The sequence below is a fragment of the Diceros bicornis genome, chromosome 26 (genome assembly GCF_020826845.1).
Source record: "Diceros bicornis minor isolate mBicDic1 chromosome 26, mDicBic1.mat.cur, whole genome shotgun sequence".
NCBI lineage: Eukaryota > Metazoa > Chordata > Mammalia > Perissodactyla > Rhinocerotidae > Diceros > Diceros bicornis.
In genome coordinates, this window is record NC_080765.1 from 11,909,960 (window position 1) to 11,928,438 (window position 18,479).

At 45.5% G+C, this 18,479-nt stretch overlaps 1 protein-coding gene across 1 annotated transcript in view; it reads left to right on the top strand.

The window, feature by feature from the left end:
• IQCE (IQ motif containing E) overlaps nt 1-18,479 on the top strand; it is a 57,212-nt gene that overhangs the window by 15,684 nt on the left and 23,049 nt on the right. The window contains 10 exon segments of the mRNA XM_058569403.1: nt 2,029-2,157; nt 2,965-3,099; nt 3,999-4,069; nt 8,757-8,870; nt 9,014-9,064; nt 11,875-11,945; nt 13,082-13,154; nt 13,412-13,461; nt 15,569-15,732; nt 17,307-17,362. Of these exon segments, the coding sequence (XP_058425386.1) occupies nt 2,029-2,157; nt 2,965-3,099; nt 3,999-4,069; nt 8,757-8,870; nt 9,014-9,064; nt 11,875-11,945; nt 13,082-13,154; nt 13,412-13,461; nt 15,569-15,732; nt 17,307-17,362 (914 nt within the window).

Sequence of the window (18,479 nt, forward strand, 5' to 3'; positions counted from 1 at the left end):
ATTTCATGCTGACAAATGTCTGTGTGACAAATTTTAAATCCTAGATTTGTTGCCTTTTGCTACTCTAAAGCCTTCCTTGACTTTATCATATATGTATGTTTTTTATTTACATATATATTTCAAACCTATTGTGTCATATATATGACACACTCAGAGAATACAAATGAACTTTCATATTAGCCCAAGTAGAACATAATTAAATTCCTGCAAAGCAAAGGAAGCGTGTTTTATATTACAAATAAATATAAACATTAGAAAGAAGTCATCTAGAATTTGAATTTTTGGTGTCCTTCCTCTCCTTCCAGGGAGAAAATTGAGAATTGATGTAAAGTAAAAGTGTGAGTGTTTGTGTTGTAAACCTTCTCATTTTAGAACCATTTTGTTTAAGTCCTTCTTGACCAGAAGGTACCTAAGGTAACTATTAGACCATCTTTCATTGCTCTTATTTTAAGTCAAGCATTTCAAGTATTAAGAAGAGTAATAATCAAATTCTTTTTATCCTGATTTCTGTAAATGTCAGAATTGTGTTTGATGTGATTTAGAATGGCCCAAACCCCAGAAGCATTACAAACTGGAGAGGTGTGCTGTAGCTCAGTGGCTGTGCTCTCTCCAGACGGCTCTGGCCCCTGCACCAGTCCTGGTTCTCAGCACCTTGCTCCCTGCAGACATGCCATGTCCCTTCCTAGCACTCTGGTGCCTCTTTTCACATAGCTCGCTCAGCCCTCTCAGACTCGCCAGACCTCGGCTCAGATATCACTTCCTCGGGTCGCACCCCGTCATCCGCTCCCATCTCATCCTTCATAACACCGTTCAGGAGGTGTTCTTATGGTTTCTGTGCCATAAGAGCAGGGACCATGGCTGTCCTGTTCACTTGATAAATGTTTTTCTTTAGTGCCTAATCAAGTTCCATATGGGTTTGCAGTTTCCAAAGATTTTTAATCCTCCCAGCACTCGGGGGAAGACGAGGCAGGTGGTGATGTTTCAGGGTTTATTATTTCCAAGGTAGTGTCAGTCGCTAACATAATTCATTCTTCCTTCTTCCTTCCCAGCTTGTATCCACATGCATGCGTGTTTCCTGAAGCATTCTTACTATTCATTGGTAAATCACATACGTTTAGGAGGAAGATGTCATTTGTGGGTCTTTTTTCTGATCACAAATTTACTTTTATAAATGAGCACTTACATGGGTCTTTAAAGTTTGGAAGGCCTTCAGAATGTCCTGGGAGTGGGTACTCTGGTCCTAGGGGAGTGAGAATGCTCCAGGGTCTGATGTGTCTTTATTCCCTCCTCCTAAATTATGATGGGAAATTTTCCATAAATTTTGAAGCCATGGAAACAACTTAGGAATTAAAAAAATTAATTAGACTTAGATTTTGAAGACCTTCCACAGATGTAAATTTCTTTGCTATTTAAGAAATATAAGCATGTTTTATGAATAACTTAGTTTTTGCATAAATTTGTCATATTTTACCTAATTAAAGGGCTGAAATCCCAGATTGAAAAATAATTTTAAAACATTTCCCTCATTTTGATGACAACCTCAAAAATGCCCTGGAAAGATATAATGTTTTCTCATTTCTTCTAGATATTTTACATATTAAGTTCTAAATATTATTACTTACGTCACTATGTAGCAACATGAAAAATATTTACAATGTTAAGTATAAAGGATACAAAATTGTGTTCATTATGACTGGGACTATGTAAAAATATATATGTAATTGAAAAAATCAAATGGGAAATTAAATATTGTAATAGTGGTAGAATTATAGATTCATGTTTTTAAATAAATTTCCCATTGTTATTACTTTATAATAAAATTTTAAAAGATGTAAGTATATATATATCATAGTATATATAGATATAGTATAAATCATAACTATATTTTTTATTCTTGTCAGAATGTTTTTATCTGGAGTCGTTATGCCCTTGTGAATATTTTGTTTTGTTGTTTTTGCCTTTCCAAAGCACATATGTCGAGGGGGCATTGATATTTTGCACCTCTAAAACCATGTATTGGCTTTTTAGAGTCACCTTATCACTCTAAGCCAAGAAAAGTGGCATCCTGGAGATCTCTGAGGACAGCAACGAGCATACCTCTTAGCAACAGAATGTCCTTGACCCCGCAGAAGCTGTGGCTGGGAAGCTCAAAGCAAGGTATGTGCCTGCTCTGGTAGAAACCTTTCCTGCTCGAGAGGAGGGTTTTAGAAATTGTGGGTGGTGATTTGAGATAGAGTTTTTTTTGTGTGTGAGGAAGATCAGCCCTAAGCTAACATCTATGCCAGTCCTCCTCTTTTTGCTGAGGAAGACTGGCCCTGGGCTAACATCCATGCCTGTCTTCCTCCACTTTATATGGGATGCCGCCACAGCATGGCCTGACAAGTGGTGCATCGGTTTGCGCCCAGGATCCAGACCTGGGCCACAAGCAGCGGAGCTCGAGCGCTTAACCACTATGTCACGGGGCCAGCCCTGAGATAGAGTTTTTAATACATGTTGTCTGAGTGACATTGTTTTTAATCTTTTCACAGACATTGAGCCTCATAGCTTTTACAGTGACATGTCAGTGTGGTTTCTGACGGTTTGTGTGTGTGACATTTTATGCTTTTGGGTCTTCTGTTGTCTTAGCACTGCTGGCAGTGGTGTGTTGGAGCCAGGCCCTACCAGCTTGCAAGAGCCAATTGTTAAATTTTTAGGAATTTTGTGAACTGGTCGATATCACACTGGTAGCTTGAAATTGGACGTGGTGGGAACTGTTTATACCATGGAAGTGGGCAAATGCTGTAGATCTGGGTTTTATTTATTTCTGAGAGCCCGTGGTTGAACATTTGTCAGCACACTGCTGATGGCCGCTATCTACTGGTTGACTGAAGCTGTCTTCAACCCAGGAAGATTGATGTTAGAGACAAAACTTGCTGTTGTATTTACTTGTACCTGTCATATTAAATCCATGCACATTCAAACCAGGAAGTCTGACCCAACCCCTGAAGTCAGACCTCACCTTGGAGCATGCATGGACCAACCCCCCCAGCAGCACTCCCGACTATCTGACGGAAGCTTTAAGAATGAAGAGGTCCAATCTCAGGCGTTCTGCCAGCAATGGTGAGCACGTTGATGGTGACAAAGGCTTGACTAAGGAAAAGCAGAAAGGAAAAGCTTTGAGATTCAAGGGCGTCCTTTGGGAAAGTGAGATTTTGGGCTTCCTGTACTAGCTGCATCAGTGGAGATCATGGGGTGTCCTGAGGACAGTGACTCTGCAAGTCCATTCTGCCCTCCTAGAAAGTGGCTTTCCTAACGGGGACAGTGACATGTTCCCAGGCTTCAATCATGCCTACCTCCCTAAACTTAGAGTCTTATTGAAATTCATTGTATAAACTATATTATAAATGAAATGAAAATTGCAAATAATCTCACCAAAAAGAATGGGTTTGGTTTCATGTTCCTGTCTACTGTCTGGTCTTCGCCCCAGGCTTTCACTGCTCTTCGCGTAGCCCTCCATCGGAAGCGTGGTGAGACCTTGTCGCTGTCGCCCTGAGTTGATCACCTTACTGCGCTCACAGGCTTGGAGCTCTATTTTAGGCTTAAATTTTTAGAGTCTCAATATCTTAGATATCGTATTGAAACCAGAGCACACTGCACTATTCCGGCCTGGGAATGGGTGTTGTCACCTGTCGTGAGCACTGTTTGTCTTTTTGTTCTCTTTGCTATTTAAAGTCTAACGTTTCACTTCTCCTTTGGACTCCCTTCTTTAATCCTTTTACTGTAATGCAGCCCTGTGTTCACATCTTTTAGTTTTCTCCTGCTTCTTCTTTCTACATCACTACCATTTTTGGTTTCCTCACTTTTTGGAAAAGTATTGTGGTCAAGCTAAAAATGAAATACTTTTGTTCTCCCTTTTAAAAGGATAATATTATTAATTTCCAGGTGTTCCTTGAGGTGTAGTGAAGAATTTTTTCTACTTTTCAGATGATCTTCTGAGGGGTTTGTGTGTCTTCTTCCAGGTCATGTTCCCGGGACCCCTGTCTACCGAGAGAAAGAAGACATGTATGATGAGATCATCGAGTTGAAGAAGGTAGTATTTCTGTCTGCGCTTTGTTGATTTTAGATAGTGAAGGCCTTCTATAACAACGGGTGGAAAAGTCAGTATCTTTGCTGGGATGTGTCCGTATGGGAAGAACATAAGCTTTAAAGAGACACCTGAGTTGAAACCCTGGCAGGGGCCTTAAGAGCTGGGTGAGCCTGGTGAAAGAGAGGCCTGGACCAGCTGTAAGAGAGGCCTCAGCAAGGCCTAGACTCCGTCTGTGCTCTACCTTTCCAGCACGGCGGAGAACACTGGGAAGGACTAGATTAACTTCAGAGTCCCTTTGCACCCTGAGATTTGACTTTAGGAAAGGGTCATTTGGTGTTGTTATTATCAATACCTCCCATTTGTGTAATTTGTTGGTGTTAACAAGACATTTCACATACGCTGTCTCAGTTGATCTCTACAGAAGCTCTGTAAGATAGGTTACAACTATTATCTGGTGATGCCCTTGAGACTCAGAGAGGTTAGTAGTCTGTCTAAGGTTAACCAGTAGCAGGACCAGGATTTCCATCAAGGTCATCTGCCTCCCAAGGCCAAGGCTCTTTTTACTGCCCCATACTGTCTCCTATTGCCTAGAGTGTAAGTTGCATTGACATGAATCATCATCATCATCATCACCTTCACCATCATGACTGTCATCACACTGATCTTTAGTATCCGCACACATTCTTGTGCCCCTGGAGAGATGACCAGGGCTCATTACCTTCCGTAATGTTAGACTGTTTATAGATGTACTGTTCCTGCCAGTTGAGCTGTGTTTGGAGGACTGTGATCAATCTGGGCACCAGAGGTTAAGCAGGGCATCGGCAGCCAGCGTACCCAGAGCATGGTGAGGAGTCTGGAAGCCATCTCACCTGAGGTCACAGGAAGAAACTAGGAGCACCGGGTACACCCCTGTGTACAAGACACAGTCCTTCTCTCGTGGTCCAGAGAGGATGTTCAGATTTTAGGTAGGATCAAAAGAATGGTCACCCATAGGAGCTATCTAGCAATGAGAGTGCCACCTGATGAATCAGTACACACCCTGTCCTTAGAGATTTTAAAGAAATGTTGGATGACTATCTGGGATATTGTAGAGAGAATTCTTATTTTGGTTGGGAGACTGTACTAAATAAGCTCTGAGAGTCCCTGAAACTGAATAATCGCCACAGTAGCACTCTTGCAAGGAATCTTCTTGGGGCTAGAAATGAGTCTCTGGGTAAAATTATACTAACTTTATTCAAACATACCATCATGGATTTCTGGATAAATCAGCCTAGGCTTCCAAATTCAAAGAGAAAAGAATTTTATTTTCAATACTCTGTTGCTCTGGGATCTTGAGCATCAGAGTAGTTTTTTATGGCAAGTGATGCCTCAATTTCCTATTGAAAAATGGGGGGGCCGGCCCCGTGGCTTGGTGGTTAAGTGAGTGCGCTCCGCTGCTGGCGACCCGGGTTCGGATCCCGGGCTCGCACCGACGCGCTGCTTCTCTGGCCATGCTGAGGCCGCATCCCACATGCAGCAACTAGAAGGATGTGCAGCTATGACACACAACTATCTACTGGGGCTTTGGGGGGAAAAAATAAATAAATAAAATCTTTAAAAAAAAAAAAAAAAAGAAAAATGGGGATAATAATAGTACAATTTCATAGGGTTGTTGTGAGGATTCAATAATCCATGAAAGTGCTTTAGTACAGTGCCTAACATACAGTAAGAGATCAATAAGTGTAGACCATTTGTAAAAAACTTATTTTGAAATAATTATAGATTCCCAGGAAGTTGCAAAGATAGTACAGAGAGTTCCCTTGTACCCTTCACCCAGTCTCCCCCAATGGTTACCTCTTACATAACTACAGCACGATATCAAAACCAGGAGATTGACATTGATCACATGTACGTGTATGGTTCTGTGTCATGTCATCCCCTGTGTAGATTCATGTAACCACCACTGCTATCAAGACACAGAACTGCTCCATCACCACAAAGATCTCCCTCATGCTGCTCCTTCATGACTCACCTCCCTCCCCTATAACATCCCTAAATCCTGGCAACCACTGATTTTTTCCCTCCATCTCCATAATTTTGGCATCTTGATAATATTATATAAATGGAATCCTATAGTATGCAACTTTTTGAGATTGGCTTTTCCCACTCATCACATGCCCTGAGATGCATCCGGATTGTTACATGTTTCAGTAGTTCTCCCTTCTCAGCACTGCTTTAGCTGTGTCCTACAAATTTTGATATGTTGTATTTTTTTGATGTATTCTTCCCTTTAAGACTCTTTGACTCATGACTATTTGGAATTGTGTTGTTTAATGTCTAAGAGTTTAAAGATTTTCATGTTATTTTTGTTGTTGACTTCTATTATGAGTCCATTGTGGCTGCAGAACACACTCTGTATAATTTCATTTCTTTTAAATTTGTTGAGTTTTGCTGTATGGCCCTGGGTATATATTTGTGTATGTTCCATGGGCGTTTGAGAAGAATGGCTATTCTGTTGGTGGGTGGCATGTTCTGTAATGTCAGTTAGACCCTGTTGGTTGATGGTGGTGTTGAGTTCTGTATCCTTGCTGACTTTCTGTCTAGCTGTTTCATCAGTTATTGACAGAAGGATGTAGAAGTCTCCAACTATAATGGTGGATTTTTCCATTTCCCCTTGCAGTTTTATCAATTTTTGCTTCACATATTTTACAGCTGTTATTTGGTGGGTAAACATTTAAGATTGCTGTCTTCTTGGTGGATTGACCTTTATAATCTTTATATAATGTCCCTCTTTGTTCTGATAATTTCCTGTTCTCTAAGTCTGCTTTATCTGATATTAGTATAGCCACTCCTGCTTTCTTTTGATTAGTGTTTTGATGACATCTCTTTTTCCATCCTTTTATCTTTGACTTACCTATCTCATTATGTTTAAAATGATTTTCTTGTAGACAGCATATGGTTGGGTCATGTTTTTTAATCTAATTTGCCCATCTCTCTTCTAATTGGTTTGTTTAGATCATTTACATTTAATGTAATTGCTGATAAGTTAGGATATGTCTCTCATTTGTGTGTGTGTGGCCTCATTACCACCGGACAATGAAAGTCCTGACCCTCCAGTAGGCCTCCTCTTGCAACCCCCCACATTCCCAGTGAGGAGGAGGCAGGGCACCTTGCTGCAGCCTGGCAGGGGTAGAGGTCCAGGTTCCCCACTCAGCCTTCGCTGGCAGGGGTGGGGCCATGGTGTTTCCTGTGGTGTTTGTGTGGAGTGGAGCAGTTGTCAGTAAGTTTTCTGCCTAGTTAGGCTCCCCTTTTCTGCTAGAGAGAGGATGCTTTTCTTGTCTGTGCCCATTGGCTTATCCAAGCTGTTGGTTTGTCCAGCACCCAGTCCAGGATGTATGTGGCAAAAGAAACTTGGAGGAACTCTCTGCTCATTGTTCCTCGAATCCTGAGGTCCCTTGCTGGCCTGCCTTCTTCTCTCCACCTTTATGAGTCTTCTTATGTTTGTTTTATGTACAGTGTCCAAGATTGTAGCTGTCCTAAGCAGGAGGAATTGGGAAAAGTGAATGTACCCCATATTTCCAGAAGCAGAATTCCCATGATTAGACTTTTATTTCCCAATGACTGTGCATTAACTGACATTCATTAAATACTCATTGAGTGCCAGGTGTCTCTCCTGCCCATAGCGACACTGGCAGTCTTGCCAAGTGTGGACGTGTGGCTGACATGCCAGGCCTCCCTTGGTGGGATGTGTACTTTGAATCATCTTTCCAGTGGTGGTAGCTGGTTTTGTTCAGACCCTGTCTCTCTTCTGAGCATCAGGAGTCCCTTGAAAGGAGAAGGATGTTTCCAAGATAAGTGGCTAGTTTGGATGCAGGCTGATGCTGGGAGCTCATTAACTAGGACACCAGCAGACCTGTGTTTGGCAGTGCCCACCTGAGGCTTGTGAGCACTGTCTGAACCTCACCCTTTTCACTGTGGAGCTTCACAGACGAGGAAAAAGCTTTTTCAAGTGAACACATTGCAAACAATAATTAAAAATGCTCTACCGTCACCATTTCATAAAAGGACTATGTAAGTCCAAGATAGTACGAAGGATATAATTTCAAAATATAGGATAGTTGTAGAAATTGAATAAACTTAGTTTTGTGAAAAATTAACTACATGGTCTTTTTCTTCTTAATTCACCACAGATTGTTGAAAAACTGATCGGCAGATAAATATTTGGGAACCACTGCTCTGACCAACTAGGCCTTAGTTGATAAAATTCTTAGAGGATAAGAATTTTAAATGGACATTAGCCTTTGATGAGTTTTAGTTATACGTGGTGTGGCAAAAATGGGCTTTCTCGTGTGGACGTGAAGAACGTGTGACATTGGCACCTTCCAGAATTGCTGTTAACAGTGTCCATTTGTCGAGCAGTGCTTCTCCATGGGGGTACTGTTGGCATCTTGGGTGGGAGAGTTCTTAGTTGCATGGGATGGTCCTGCACCTAACAGGGCATTTACGCCCCTGGTCCCCACCCGCTAAATGCCAGTAGTGCCCTTCGGTGCCCCTTACTGTGACATCCAGACCTCCCTCACCCCACCACACACACAGTGCCCTGACTGGGGCCCAGGCAGCTTTTGAAATTCTTCTCCAACTCTGTTTCACCTGGATGTTTGTGTGTACATTTTGTGTGTGTGTGTGTATGTGTGGTCCTTTTTTCCTTCAGTCATTACACATGCAGAAAAGTGATGTGGACCTAATGAGAACAAAGCTTCGGCGCTTAGAAGAGGAAAACAGCAGAAAGGACCGGCAGATAGAGCAGCTTTTGGATCCATCCCGAGTAAGTTGCTGGCTGTGCGGTGCTGGTGCCCCTGACAGTAAGCGTGGGAACCACAGGCTCTACTCCTCCGACTAAGGGTGGGGACGTGGGGCAGGGGAGGCTTAACCGCATGTTGTCTTCATGTCTCAATGTACTCACCACAGGGCCCGGATTTTCTTCGGACTCTGGCAGAGAAAAGGCCTGATACCAGCTGGGTGAGTACAATCTCCAGTGAGCTAGACAAGCTTTCCACTGAAACCTGACTTTAGAAACAGCCTGCGGGAGGGAGGCCTCTTCTCCACGGCACTCTTTCAGGAGGAGGAGCAGATGTAGAGGAGGGCTCAAAACTTCCCAAACCACTCTCCACAGAGCCACGGGGACTACAGAAGATGCTGCAGGGCTGTTAGGAGAGTGAGAGGAAGGCTGAGCAGGCTTACCCCAAAGGCAAGAATGCGTTGCAGAAAAAATAGTCACAGCGGGGACTTCCCCATCATCCCTAAAGACACATCATCTTTAACAAGTGGTCCTGGCTTAAAAGAGAGAGACAAAGCGGGAGCAGAATAAAGACCTTAAAACACATACAGACACCTCTCCTATATTATTTAATAACACGTAACAGATTGAATGAAACAAAATGATGGAAAACGGAGCTCTTGTGTGATTAATGCTGTGGGAATAAACTATAGCAGCTGGAGAAAAATGTATCACAATAAACCTCATATGAGTCAAGGAAGTATATTTTTAAAAAAAATGTAAAATGCTAAAAGAAAACTGGAAAGGATACAATTTTGAGATTATTGAACACAAAGAATAAAATAACATTAATAATGTGATCAATAGATTTGATAACATAAAATTAAAATTTATAATAAAAACCCTTAAGACTACGATGGATACTGGATCATATAATGGGGAAGGCGGAGTACATTTTGATCAATACAACAGGGTTTTCTCTCCAGAATACACAGAGACTACCAGTCCATCAAAATGAAAGCAGTCTGCTCAGAATCAATGATTAAAGCCTGGTTCTGTGCCCAGGACAGCACAAAGTAAATACTTTAGTGCTTGAGAACGAACCATTATGTTTCCACAAGAAAACAGTTTTTAGATAATAGCAACTCTTAAACGTTGTAGAGTTGTACAGTTTGCACATGTGCATAGTCTCATTTGATTTCTCATAAAGGGACTTTACTCGCCATTTTTAAAATCAGGAAACTGAGGCTAAGAGATTCGCCCAGATTGGGTTCATGTGAATGACCATAGCTCTGAAGGCCGGGGTGGTGTCTGTCTCTGTCCCGTCATTTCACCAGCAGTAAATACTTGAGGAAAGGCACCATCCTCAACTCCTGTGAGTCAGACCTCACACCCTACAGCAGCGAAATAGACACAAAGGACGGAAACCAGGATTGTCAGGACTGAGACAACACGGGCATCCTCAGGATGTAGTCATTGCCTTGTAAGTTGGTCTGACTGTGCCCAGCACTGGTCTGTAAGACTGTGCCCACCATTCGTCTAGCACTGCTCCTTTTAGGACTGTCTCAAGGAAAAAATCCTATACAAAAAGCCTTTGGCACAAGGATATTTATAGCTGCCCAATTTGGGGGGGAAATTGAGAAGCCTTTCAAATTGGAATACCACTACATCAAAACATCTTTAGAAAAAGTTTCTTTAAAGAATATAAAACAGTACAGTTATATTCAGAAATATCTACATGATTAATTTGGGTGAGGAGGTAGAATTCTGTAAATAATGGGCTCTTTGTATTTTTGTTGTTCTGATTCTGTGTGCGTGTTTTTTTAATCAAAGTTGATTGAAAGTAGAAATTCCAGATCGCAGGGTATGTGCAGTTTTTACTCTAATGCCCACTGCCAAACCGCCCTTCACAGTGGCGTGGGACTGAACATGTCTCCTTGTCACCGTCTGTGCTCAGGAAGCTTCAGCGCATGTGCACGAGGAGGACTGGCTGAGGGTTTCTATTGAAGGAGGGTTTGTGACAGCAGAGACTGGTCACGACTTAAATGTCTGTCATAGAAGAGCGGGTCACTACACCGTGTGTTGGTACCATGGAGGAAGAACATAGGTGTACAGGAACTAGCAGGGATGGATCAAGATGGCTTGTTGAGTGGAAAAGACAAGTTGCAGAATGATATGTGTGGTAGGATACCGTTTGTGTAAACAACAAACGCTGTCCTTTCAGTGGGCACACGTGCCCACGTGCACGCCAGAAGAAGGTCTAGAGTGGACAGCAGTATTAGTGGAGAGGGGTAAGGTCGGAGGGTATAATTTCATCTATAATGTTTTAATATTTTTTTACAAGAAAATGTATTCATGTATTGCTAATTTAAAGTTACCTTAAAACCCAATTAAAAAGTTGTTTGGCTATTCAAAAAGAAAGAAAAGGATATTCTTTCAGCAACATAAGTGTGTTATCTCCCACAGTAACACATTAACAGACAGAAGGAAGAAATGAGGCGGGTGAGCAGTCATTCATTCCCCAGGCAGAGGTGCAGTGCCTCGCCGGGCCTCCGTCCAGCTGTACTCTGCCTCCCTCAGCCCTACACACTCCCAAGGGAGTACCGTGGACTGAGTTGTTGTGGGGTGGGTGAGGGTTGGTGATTTTTGTATCTGGTGACTGGGGCGTCTTGCTTGAAAATAACTAGTGAAGCGTCCTGTCCATTCTGCTGAGTGTGGAAGTGATGGGGAAAGGCTCTGCACCTTTCGGGCATGCCGATCTTGGCTGCTCCCCAGGCGCATCTCCCATCCCTGCACTGCGCACTGAGTGGGCAGGACAGTGGCCCCTTTCTCTCTCCACTGCGCCTGTAGTCTAGAAGAGAAGCCAGTGATTAAGTAGGGAGGACAGTTCAGTACGAACGCGCTCTGACGGGAGGATGTGCGGGTGCCACCAGATCAGCTGGCAGGGGGCACCTAACCCAGCCTGGGGCCAGGACAGTCTGAGTCTCCAGAGGGTGAGGGAGGCCACAGACGTGGAAACGGTCAACCTGAAGTGGTGGTGTTCTGTTGGCAGGTCATTAACGGGCTAAAGCAGAGGATTCTCAAGCTGGAGCAGCAGTGCAAGGAGAAGGACAATGCTATCAAGTACGGAGACGGCGGGCTGGCTGTGGGCCGTGGGCTCCGGAGGGCACCCACACCTCGCCCATGCTAGACCAGCTGGGCTGACACGCATGCCCCTGTCCCGCCTCTGATTTCAGTATCAGTATCTGCGCTGTTTTCTCAGACCACGGCTTTAGTTCCCACCCACACTCCTCTGTTCCGTGTCCCTAGTCCCGGCTTCATCTTCCTACCAAAAAAATGAAAGTAAATAGCCACCTCTTCCAGATGTCACTAAGGAACGGAATTCTCGTTTAACCTTTTCTTGTTCCTGTTACATTCAAGAAATGCTTTCTCTCCTTGGTCTTCTGTGGATCCCTTTCCTCTACAGGAGGAAATGTGTGGGTCTCGAAACAGCCCTAGTGCTCCAACATCTCCCCAGCTGCTTCTCTGCCTTGCACTTGCCTCGGGCTGGTTTTGGCACAGCTGCACGTATTTCTTTCCTGTTGTTTTAGTGCAAAAGGAGAGTCTTACCTGGCTGTGACTGAGTTTATTTAAGGTAATCTGAGGTTCTCCTTTCCATTGCCCGACATCTCCTCTTTACACAAGGTTTCCCCCTCTTTTGTTTCTTGCTGAAATTGTCAAAAATTTTTTGTTATTTGCTAATTTCTTCTGTGCTTCCGAATCCTGAACTCTGTACTTTACTTTCATTTCTCTGTTACAGCCATTTATCTAAAGTCTGTTAAATGTGAAACAAGCTGAATTATACAGACAGGACAAGGAGAAAAAGTACTACTCTTTCCTTTATAAAACTATCCTTCCCACCTACCCCCAGAGATGGCTTGTCCTCTCTACCTCTGAGGTCTTTCTTCACAATTACCCCACTTTTTTAAAGACAGGCTCTTACTTAGAAAAGAATATCTTTAGGGAGGCTGTTATTTCACCTGGAAAGTAGCTGGTCTAACATGGAAGGTGTCCTGTGGGTGTGAGGAATTCTCTCGTCAGTCTCAGAATGAGTCTTTTGCAAGGCCACTAGCCCACTGAGGGCTGAGTCAGGCTTCCCTTCCCAGCCCAGTTCTGCTGCAAAGCCCTTCCTCCTCGGATATTTCTGGAAACACTCTTCCTCTTGTTCTGCCCCTGGGAGTGCTGGTGCTGCCACGTTAACTCTGAGCTTGGGTTTTCAGCAAACTACAGACTGATATCAAGACCACTAACTTGGAAGAGATGAGGATTGCCATGGAGACGTATTACGAGGAGGTGCGTGCCCTTCTGCCCGGTGCGCGGGTGCGGGGTCGGAGAGTGGAAGGGGGCAGCTGTGGACCTGGGTGATGGCCCGGCTGCACTGTGGGGACCCTGCGCTCCTGTTGCATCTTAACTTAAACGTGAATCACAGCAACTTAGTGCTTGCTTCCCAATGCTGGGCAGAAGTCAGGAATCTGATTGCAGTTTTTTCAGAGGAAGGTCTACTTCGTGGTCATTTTGTATTTTAATGCATTTTCATTTCTTACTTACAGATTCACCGTCTCCAGACTCTGTTGGCAAGTTCTGAAACTACAGGAAAGAAGTACGATTTTCTCTTTGGGAGCCCTGTTTCACGTGTTGTCCTCGTGTTAAACTGCTCTAGACGTAGCTAGTCATTCCACAGAGGCTGCAGCCACTGCCCTTAACTCCGGAGCTGGGCCTGCACTGCGCCTGTTTCATTAACAGTTAGAGTGGACGTGTTTCTGTTTGGAATGGTCACACATGTGCCCGCATAATTGCCACGTGCTGGCTCCTAACGGCATGTTCAGTGCTCCGAGCTTAAGTGTTCACACTACTTCACAGCCTCCAGCTTAGCATTAGAGAACACTGTTTTTCAAAGCAGATCTTCCTTCTAGGAAGACATTTAATAGCAAGTACAAGTTCATTTTGCCAAATAAGTTTATTAGGAGAGACATCCAGGTTTCCTTATCTCATAGATTTCCCTTATCCCTTTCCCGGACAATATCAGGCTTTCAACAGATCATGGAAGGAAGGATCTCCCGTCATGAATTTGGTCGTGTCACTGGCTCTGCAGTAAATTACTGCATTTGTCAAGCATTTACACTGTGTCAGGCACCATCTTCCCTTTCCCCCAGTAGTATAAAACGTGTTGGCGCGGGGCTGGCCCCCTGGCTTGGCAGTTAAGTGCGTGCGCTCCACTGCTGGCGACCCAGGTTCAGATCCTGGGCGCACACTGACGCACCGCTTGTCCGGCCATGCTGAGGCGGCGTCCCACATACAGCAACTAGAAGGATGTGCAGCTATGACATACAACTATCTACAGGGGCTTTGGGGAGAAAAAGGGAAAAAAAAAGGAGGAGGATTGGCAATAGATGTTAGCTCAGGGCCAGTCTTACTCAGCAAAAAGAGGAGGATTGGCATGAATGTTACCTCAGGGCTGATCTTCCTCAAAAAAATAAATAAATAAATAAAATGCGTTGGCTAACTGTTCCTGTGAAGGGCCGGTAGCAACTGCAGTTGATTCTCGTTATTCGCAGCAGTTGTGTTCTATAAAGTGTCTGCGAACCCTGAACTGGCGAATACTGACCCACTGCTCCCTGGGAGTACAGAGTTAGGTTCCTGCGAGCCTTGGTCACCACACTCTCGTCAGCGGTCAATATGTAACCTGTTTGTATGTGTGTTTCTGTTAGACACCTTATTTCATTTATATTGTTGATCCATTGACATTGAGCTCACCCCAGCAGTGCTGTGACTCGGCCTGAGCAAGGCTCGTCTAACACACGTGTTTCCTCCCTGAGGCCCGTCACAGCCTTCTCACGCTCGGGAACACGAGCCAGCACTTCTGCACCACGCTTGGGGGCCATTTTATTTGTTTATTTTTTATTTATTTTATTGAGGTCATATTGGCTTACAGCATTGTGTAATTTCAGATTACACTGTTATATATCAGTTTCTGCGTAGGCTGTGTCGTGCTCACCACCAATAGTCTAGTTTTTATCTGTCACCATATATATGTTCGGGGCCCATTTTGAAGAGTGAAATTACCAAAAAAAGCACAAAAAAGTGAAAAGCATGCACTAAATAGACCATGAAAATGACACCTGTTGATGTTACAAGAGCTGGAGTAAGAAGGCAGAGTGGCGCCTCGCTCAGCCTCAGCTGGGAATGTGCCCAACGAGTGACTCAAATTTTTTGCCACTCCACCCATGTTCATAAGTGACCACGAGAGCACCACAAGTATTGATCTGGGGGTCACTGATAAACTTTAGTAAGTAGGCAAATTTGCAAATATAGAATCAGGGAATAATGAGAATGGACTGTATTTCAGGCATTGTGGGATAAGCAGCAAAATCACGACTATTATATAGGCACTTAAGTAACAAGAGAAAATAAATTTCCCCAAATTTTTTAGTGATACAGTTTAAAATATATTACTAATAATTGAATGCAATATTTGTTTATACAGGTTTACTAATGAGAAGAATGGAATTCTATTTTGGAGGATAACAGTTTGCTTATTTGGGGTTCAGAGTTAGTATTCCCTATTCAATTGCAAACACTCATCTGCAGAAACCGCTCTGAACTGTAGACAGGCACCCCACGCCATCGTGTTCCTACCCCTCTTTGAAGATGATTGTCCAACTGGTTTAGAAACCCAAACCTCAGCTGCTTGGTTTTGTTGTTCCTAGGCCTCCGGTGGAGAAGAAAAGTGGCCTTAAAAGGCAGAAGAAAATGAGCAGTGCCCTCCTGAGCTTGTCCCGGAGCGTCCAGGAGCTCACGGAGGAGAACCAGAGCCTGAAGGAGGACCTGGACCGTGTGCTGAGCAGCTCCCCCACCATCTCCAAAATACAGGGTACCTTCCCGAGAGCTGCCCCAGGAGAGAGCTCGAGGAGAGAGGTCGCGTCTCTGGTTCTTTGAGGGAAGACGAGGGGCGGCGGCCATGGGGGGTCATGGCCCTTCCTCCCTCCCAGCCACCGAGGCCCTATTTCCTTGGCCACAAATGCGGATACATCCCGCTGGGCAACGCTACTCGAAATGTTATGAGCACCTGCTGTTTTAGGTACTGGAGGCAGAGGAGTGAAGGAAAGCGTGCAGACTCCCTCGTGGAGGTGACATAGTAGCAGGGCGGGAGAAGGGAGGCCAGCAGGTCCAGGGTGGGTCGGGGGTAATCTGTGCTATGGAGCAAATTAAAGGAGGCGGGGCGGCAGCAGGTGGGGGCAGTGGGGTACACCTGTGAGTGGGTCATGAGGGAAGGCCCCACAGAGACAGTGACAACCGAGCACAGACCTGAGAGAGCTGAGGGACAGCATGCAATGCTGGGGGAAGGGCCCTGCGTGTGCCTGGCGCGTTTGAGGACCAGTGAGGTGGCCGGTGTGCCCAGCATGGGGAAGCAGTGGGAGTGGTGGAGACAGAGAGGTGGTGGGGCCAGGTGGAGTGTGGGGGTTTGAGCAAGGGTGAGAAGTGTCTGTCTTGTCTCCTGAGGACCCTTGCTCCTGAGTGGACTGTGCAGAAAAGGGGATTGGAAGACGAAAGCTTTTGCAGTGTCCTCAAGGGGCTGCTGGTGGCCGGGACCAGGGTGGTACCGCGGTGGTGAGAGGTGGCCAGGTTCCAGGTGTGTCTTGAAGACCTGATGTAGCCTGTGAGAGGAGGGAGGAGTCAGGTTTCAAGGCTTTTATGTGAGCAGCTGCAAGGCCAGAGGGAAGACGGAGAGAGGAGCAGGGGCAGAGTTGTGGACAGAGGGGCCAGGTCAAGTCTGTGGTGGGTGATAGACGTCCAGGGAAGGCCGGACGTATCAGTGAGTTCAGGGCGGAGGCCCCTGGTGGGAGAACTAGACACGGTGGTCAGCAGTGAGCACAGGACCCAGGTGAGATTCAGGCCACCTAGTGAGTGAGGAGAGAAGAGAAGGGGAGGGGACCGGAGGGTTAGGAGATGATGAGAGGGACCCACGAGGTGGCCAGTAAAGCCAGGGGCATGTGGGGTCCTGAGGTCCCGAGGAAGGAAGCGTTGGAAGGAAGGAGGAGGGCAGGCAGATAATGCTGGTGGGTCCAGGAGGATGGAAACTGGAACTGAGCTTTGGAATTGGCAGAGTGAAGTCATCAGTGACCTTGAGAAGAGCCATCTTAGTGGGCTGCGGGGGCCAGAGCGTGCCTGGGGTGGAATCAGGACAGCGTGTCACAGTAAGGCCTCAGGAGACCATCAGTGTTGACTCCACAGAGAGGGAACAGAGGGTCCTCCACTGTGAGAGGCCCTCTGGATCGCAGGAATCTGCCGAGTGTGGGTCTTCCGGCCTTGCTGGTGGCTCCACAAGCTGCGCCAGCCTGTGGAAGGGGAAGCTCTCAGGCCGTACTTGAGACGGGTGGTCCAGGCTGGAGGGGTCCATCGAGATGGTTGTACGGTGTGTCTTTTAAAAACTGTTGCTTCCGTTAGGTTACATGGAGTGGAGTAAGCCCCGGCTGCTTCGACGGATTGCAGAGCTGGAAAAAGTGAGTGGTGTGCCTCTCAGCGTCACTGTCCTCATTCGGGACATGCCCACACTTGAGGAGTAGCTGGGTCTCGTAAAGTGGCGACAGAAACAGTAGCTTTGCTCGTAGGACTTACAGAGTGAACTAGGTCACACTGAACGTGTAAGCATGGCCGTCTAGCAGACAGCACACAGCAAGGCTGAGAGAGGGGACACCTCACAGTCCAACGAGGCCCGAGAGTCACGTCATTCCTGTCCCTCGTGTTACAGACGCAAAGCCACACGGTCACACGACACGGTTTTGGACTTTCATGTGTAGCCGTAGGTGGATGCAGATGTAGGAGGGTGATCGTAGAGCCTCTCAGAAATGCAGCCGGACGTATACACCTGGGCTTTTTACTGCCAGTCACTTACCAGACTCTTCTTCTCACCAAAACTCACAAACTCAAAGCATGTTCATCCATGCTTTGCCAACCAGAAAATTTGGGAAATTAACATTTCTTCACGTCCCCCATGTGAATTTGCAAACTAGGAATCAATCTGATTCTATTGAAGTTGGTCGAATGTGTCGATGCCTTTTGAGTAGCCTGGTGAAATACTAAGTCAGGTCTGTCGTGTTGTTCGGCTGAGCAGAGTAAACCTAGAGGGGAACGTTTTTAAAAAATTAATTTCACATCTTTACAAAGCAGAAAACTCAAGAAGGTTTTATAAATTGTGGGTCTTTTAAGAATAAAGCCTGTTAGAAGGGAAAGGCACCCAGAGGAGGTTCAGACATCCCGAAGGGCAGTGCTTTTCTGGGCTGAGAGGTGCTGGCCCCAGTGGGAATCTGGAGGTGCCCAGTACCTCCTAGCCAGCAGACTGGGTTGTTATGTGAGGTTGAAAATTCCAGAAATCCTGGGGAAAGAATAGGGTCCATGAGCACACAGTAAAGTTGTCGATGAAGTCGTCTCCTGTGGCCCTTCCCCACCCCAGCTGGGGTCTCTCCCGCACGGGTGGGAGAGAAGGGTGCCGGGCAGGGTGCTCTTCCACTGCCTGCAGGACCCTGGGGTGGGGGAATTGTCCCCAGGAGGCATCCCTGGGTTTCTCAGGTCACACACAGAGCCTTTCCCGTCCCCTTGCTTGGGATGAGTTTCCTGTTG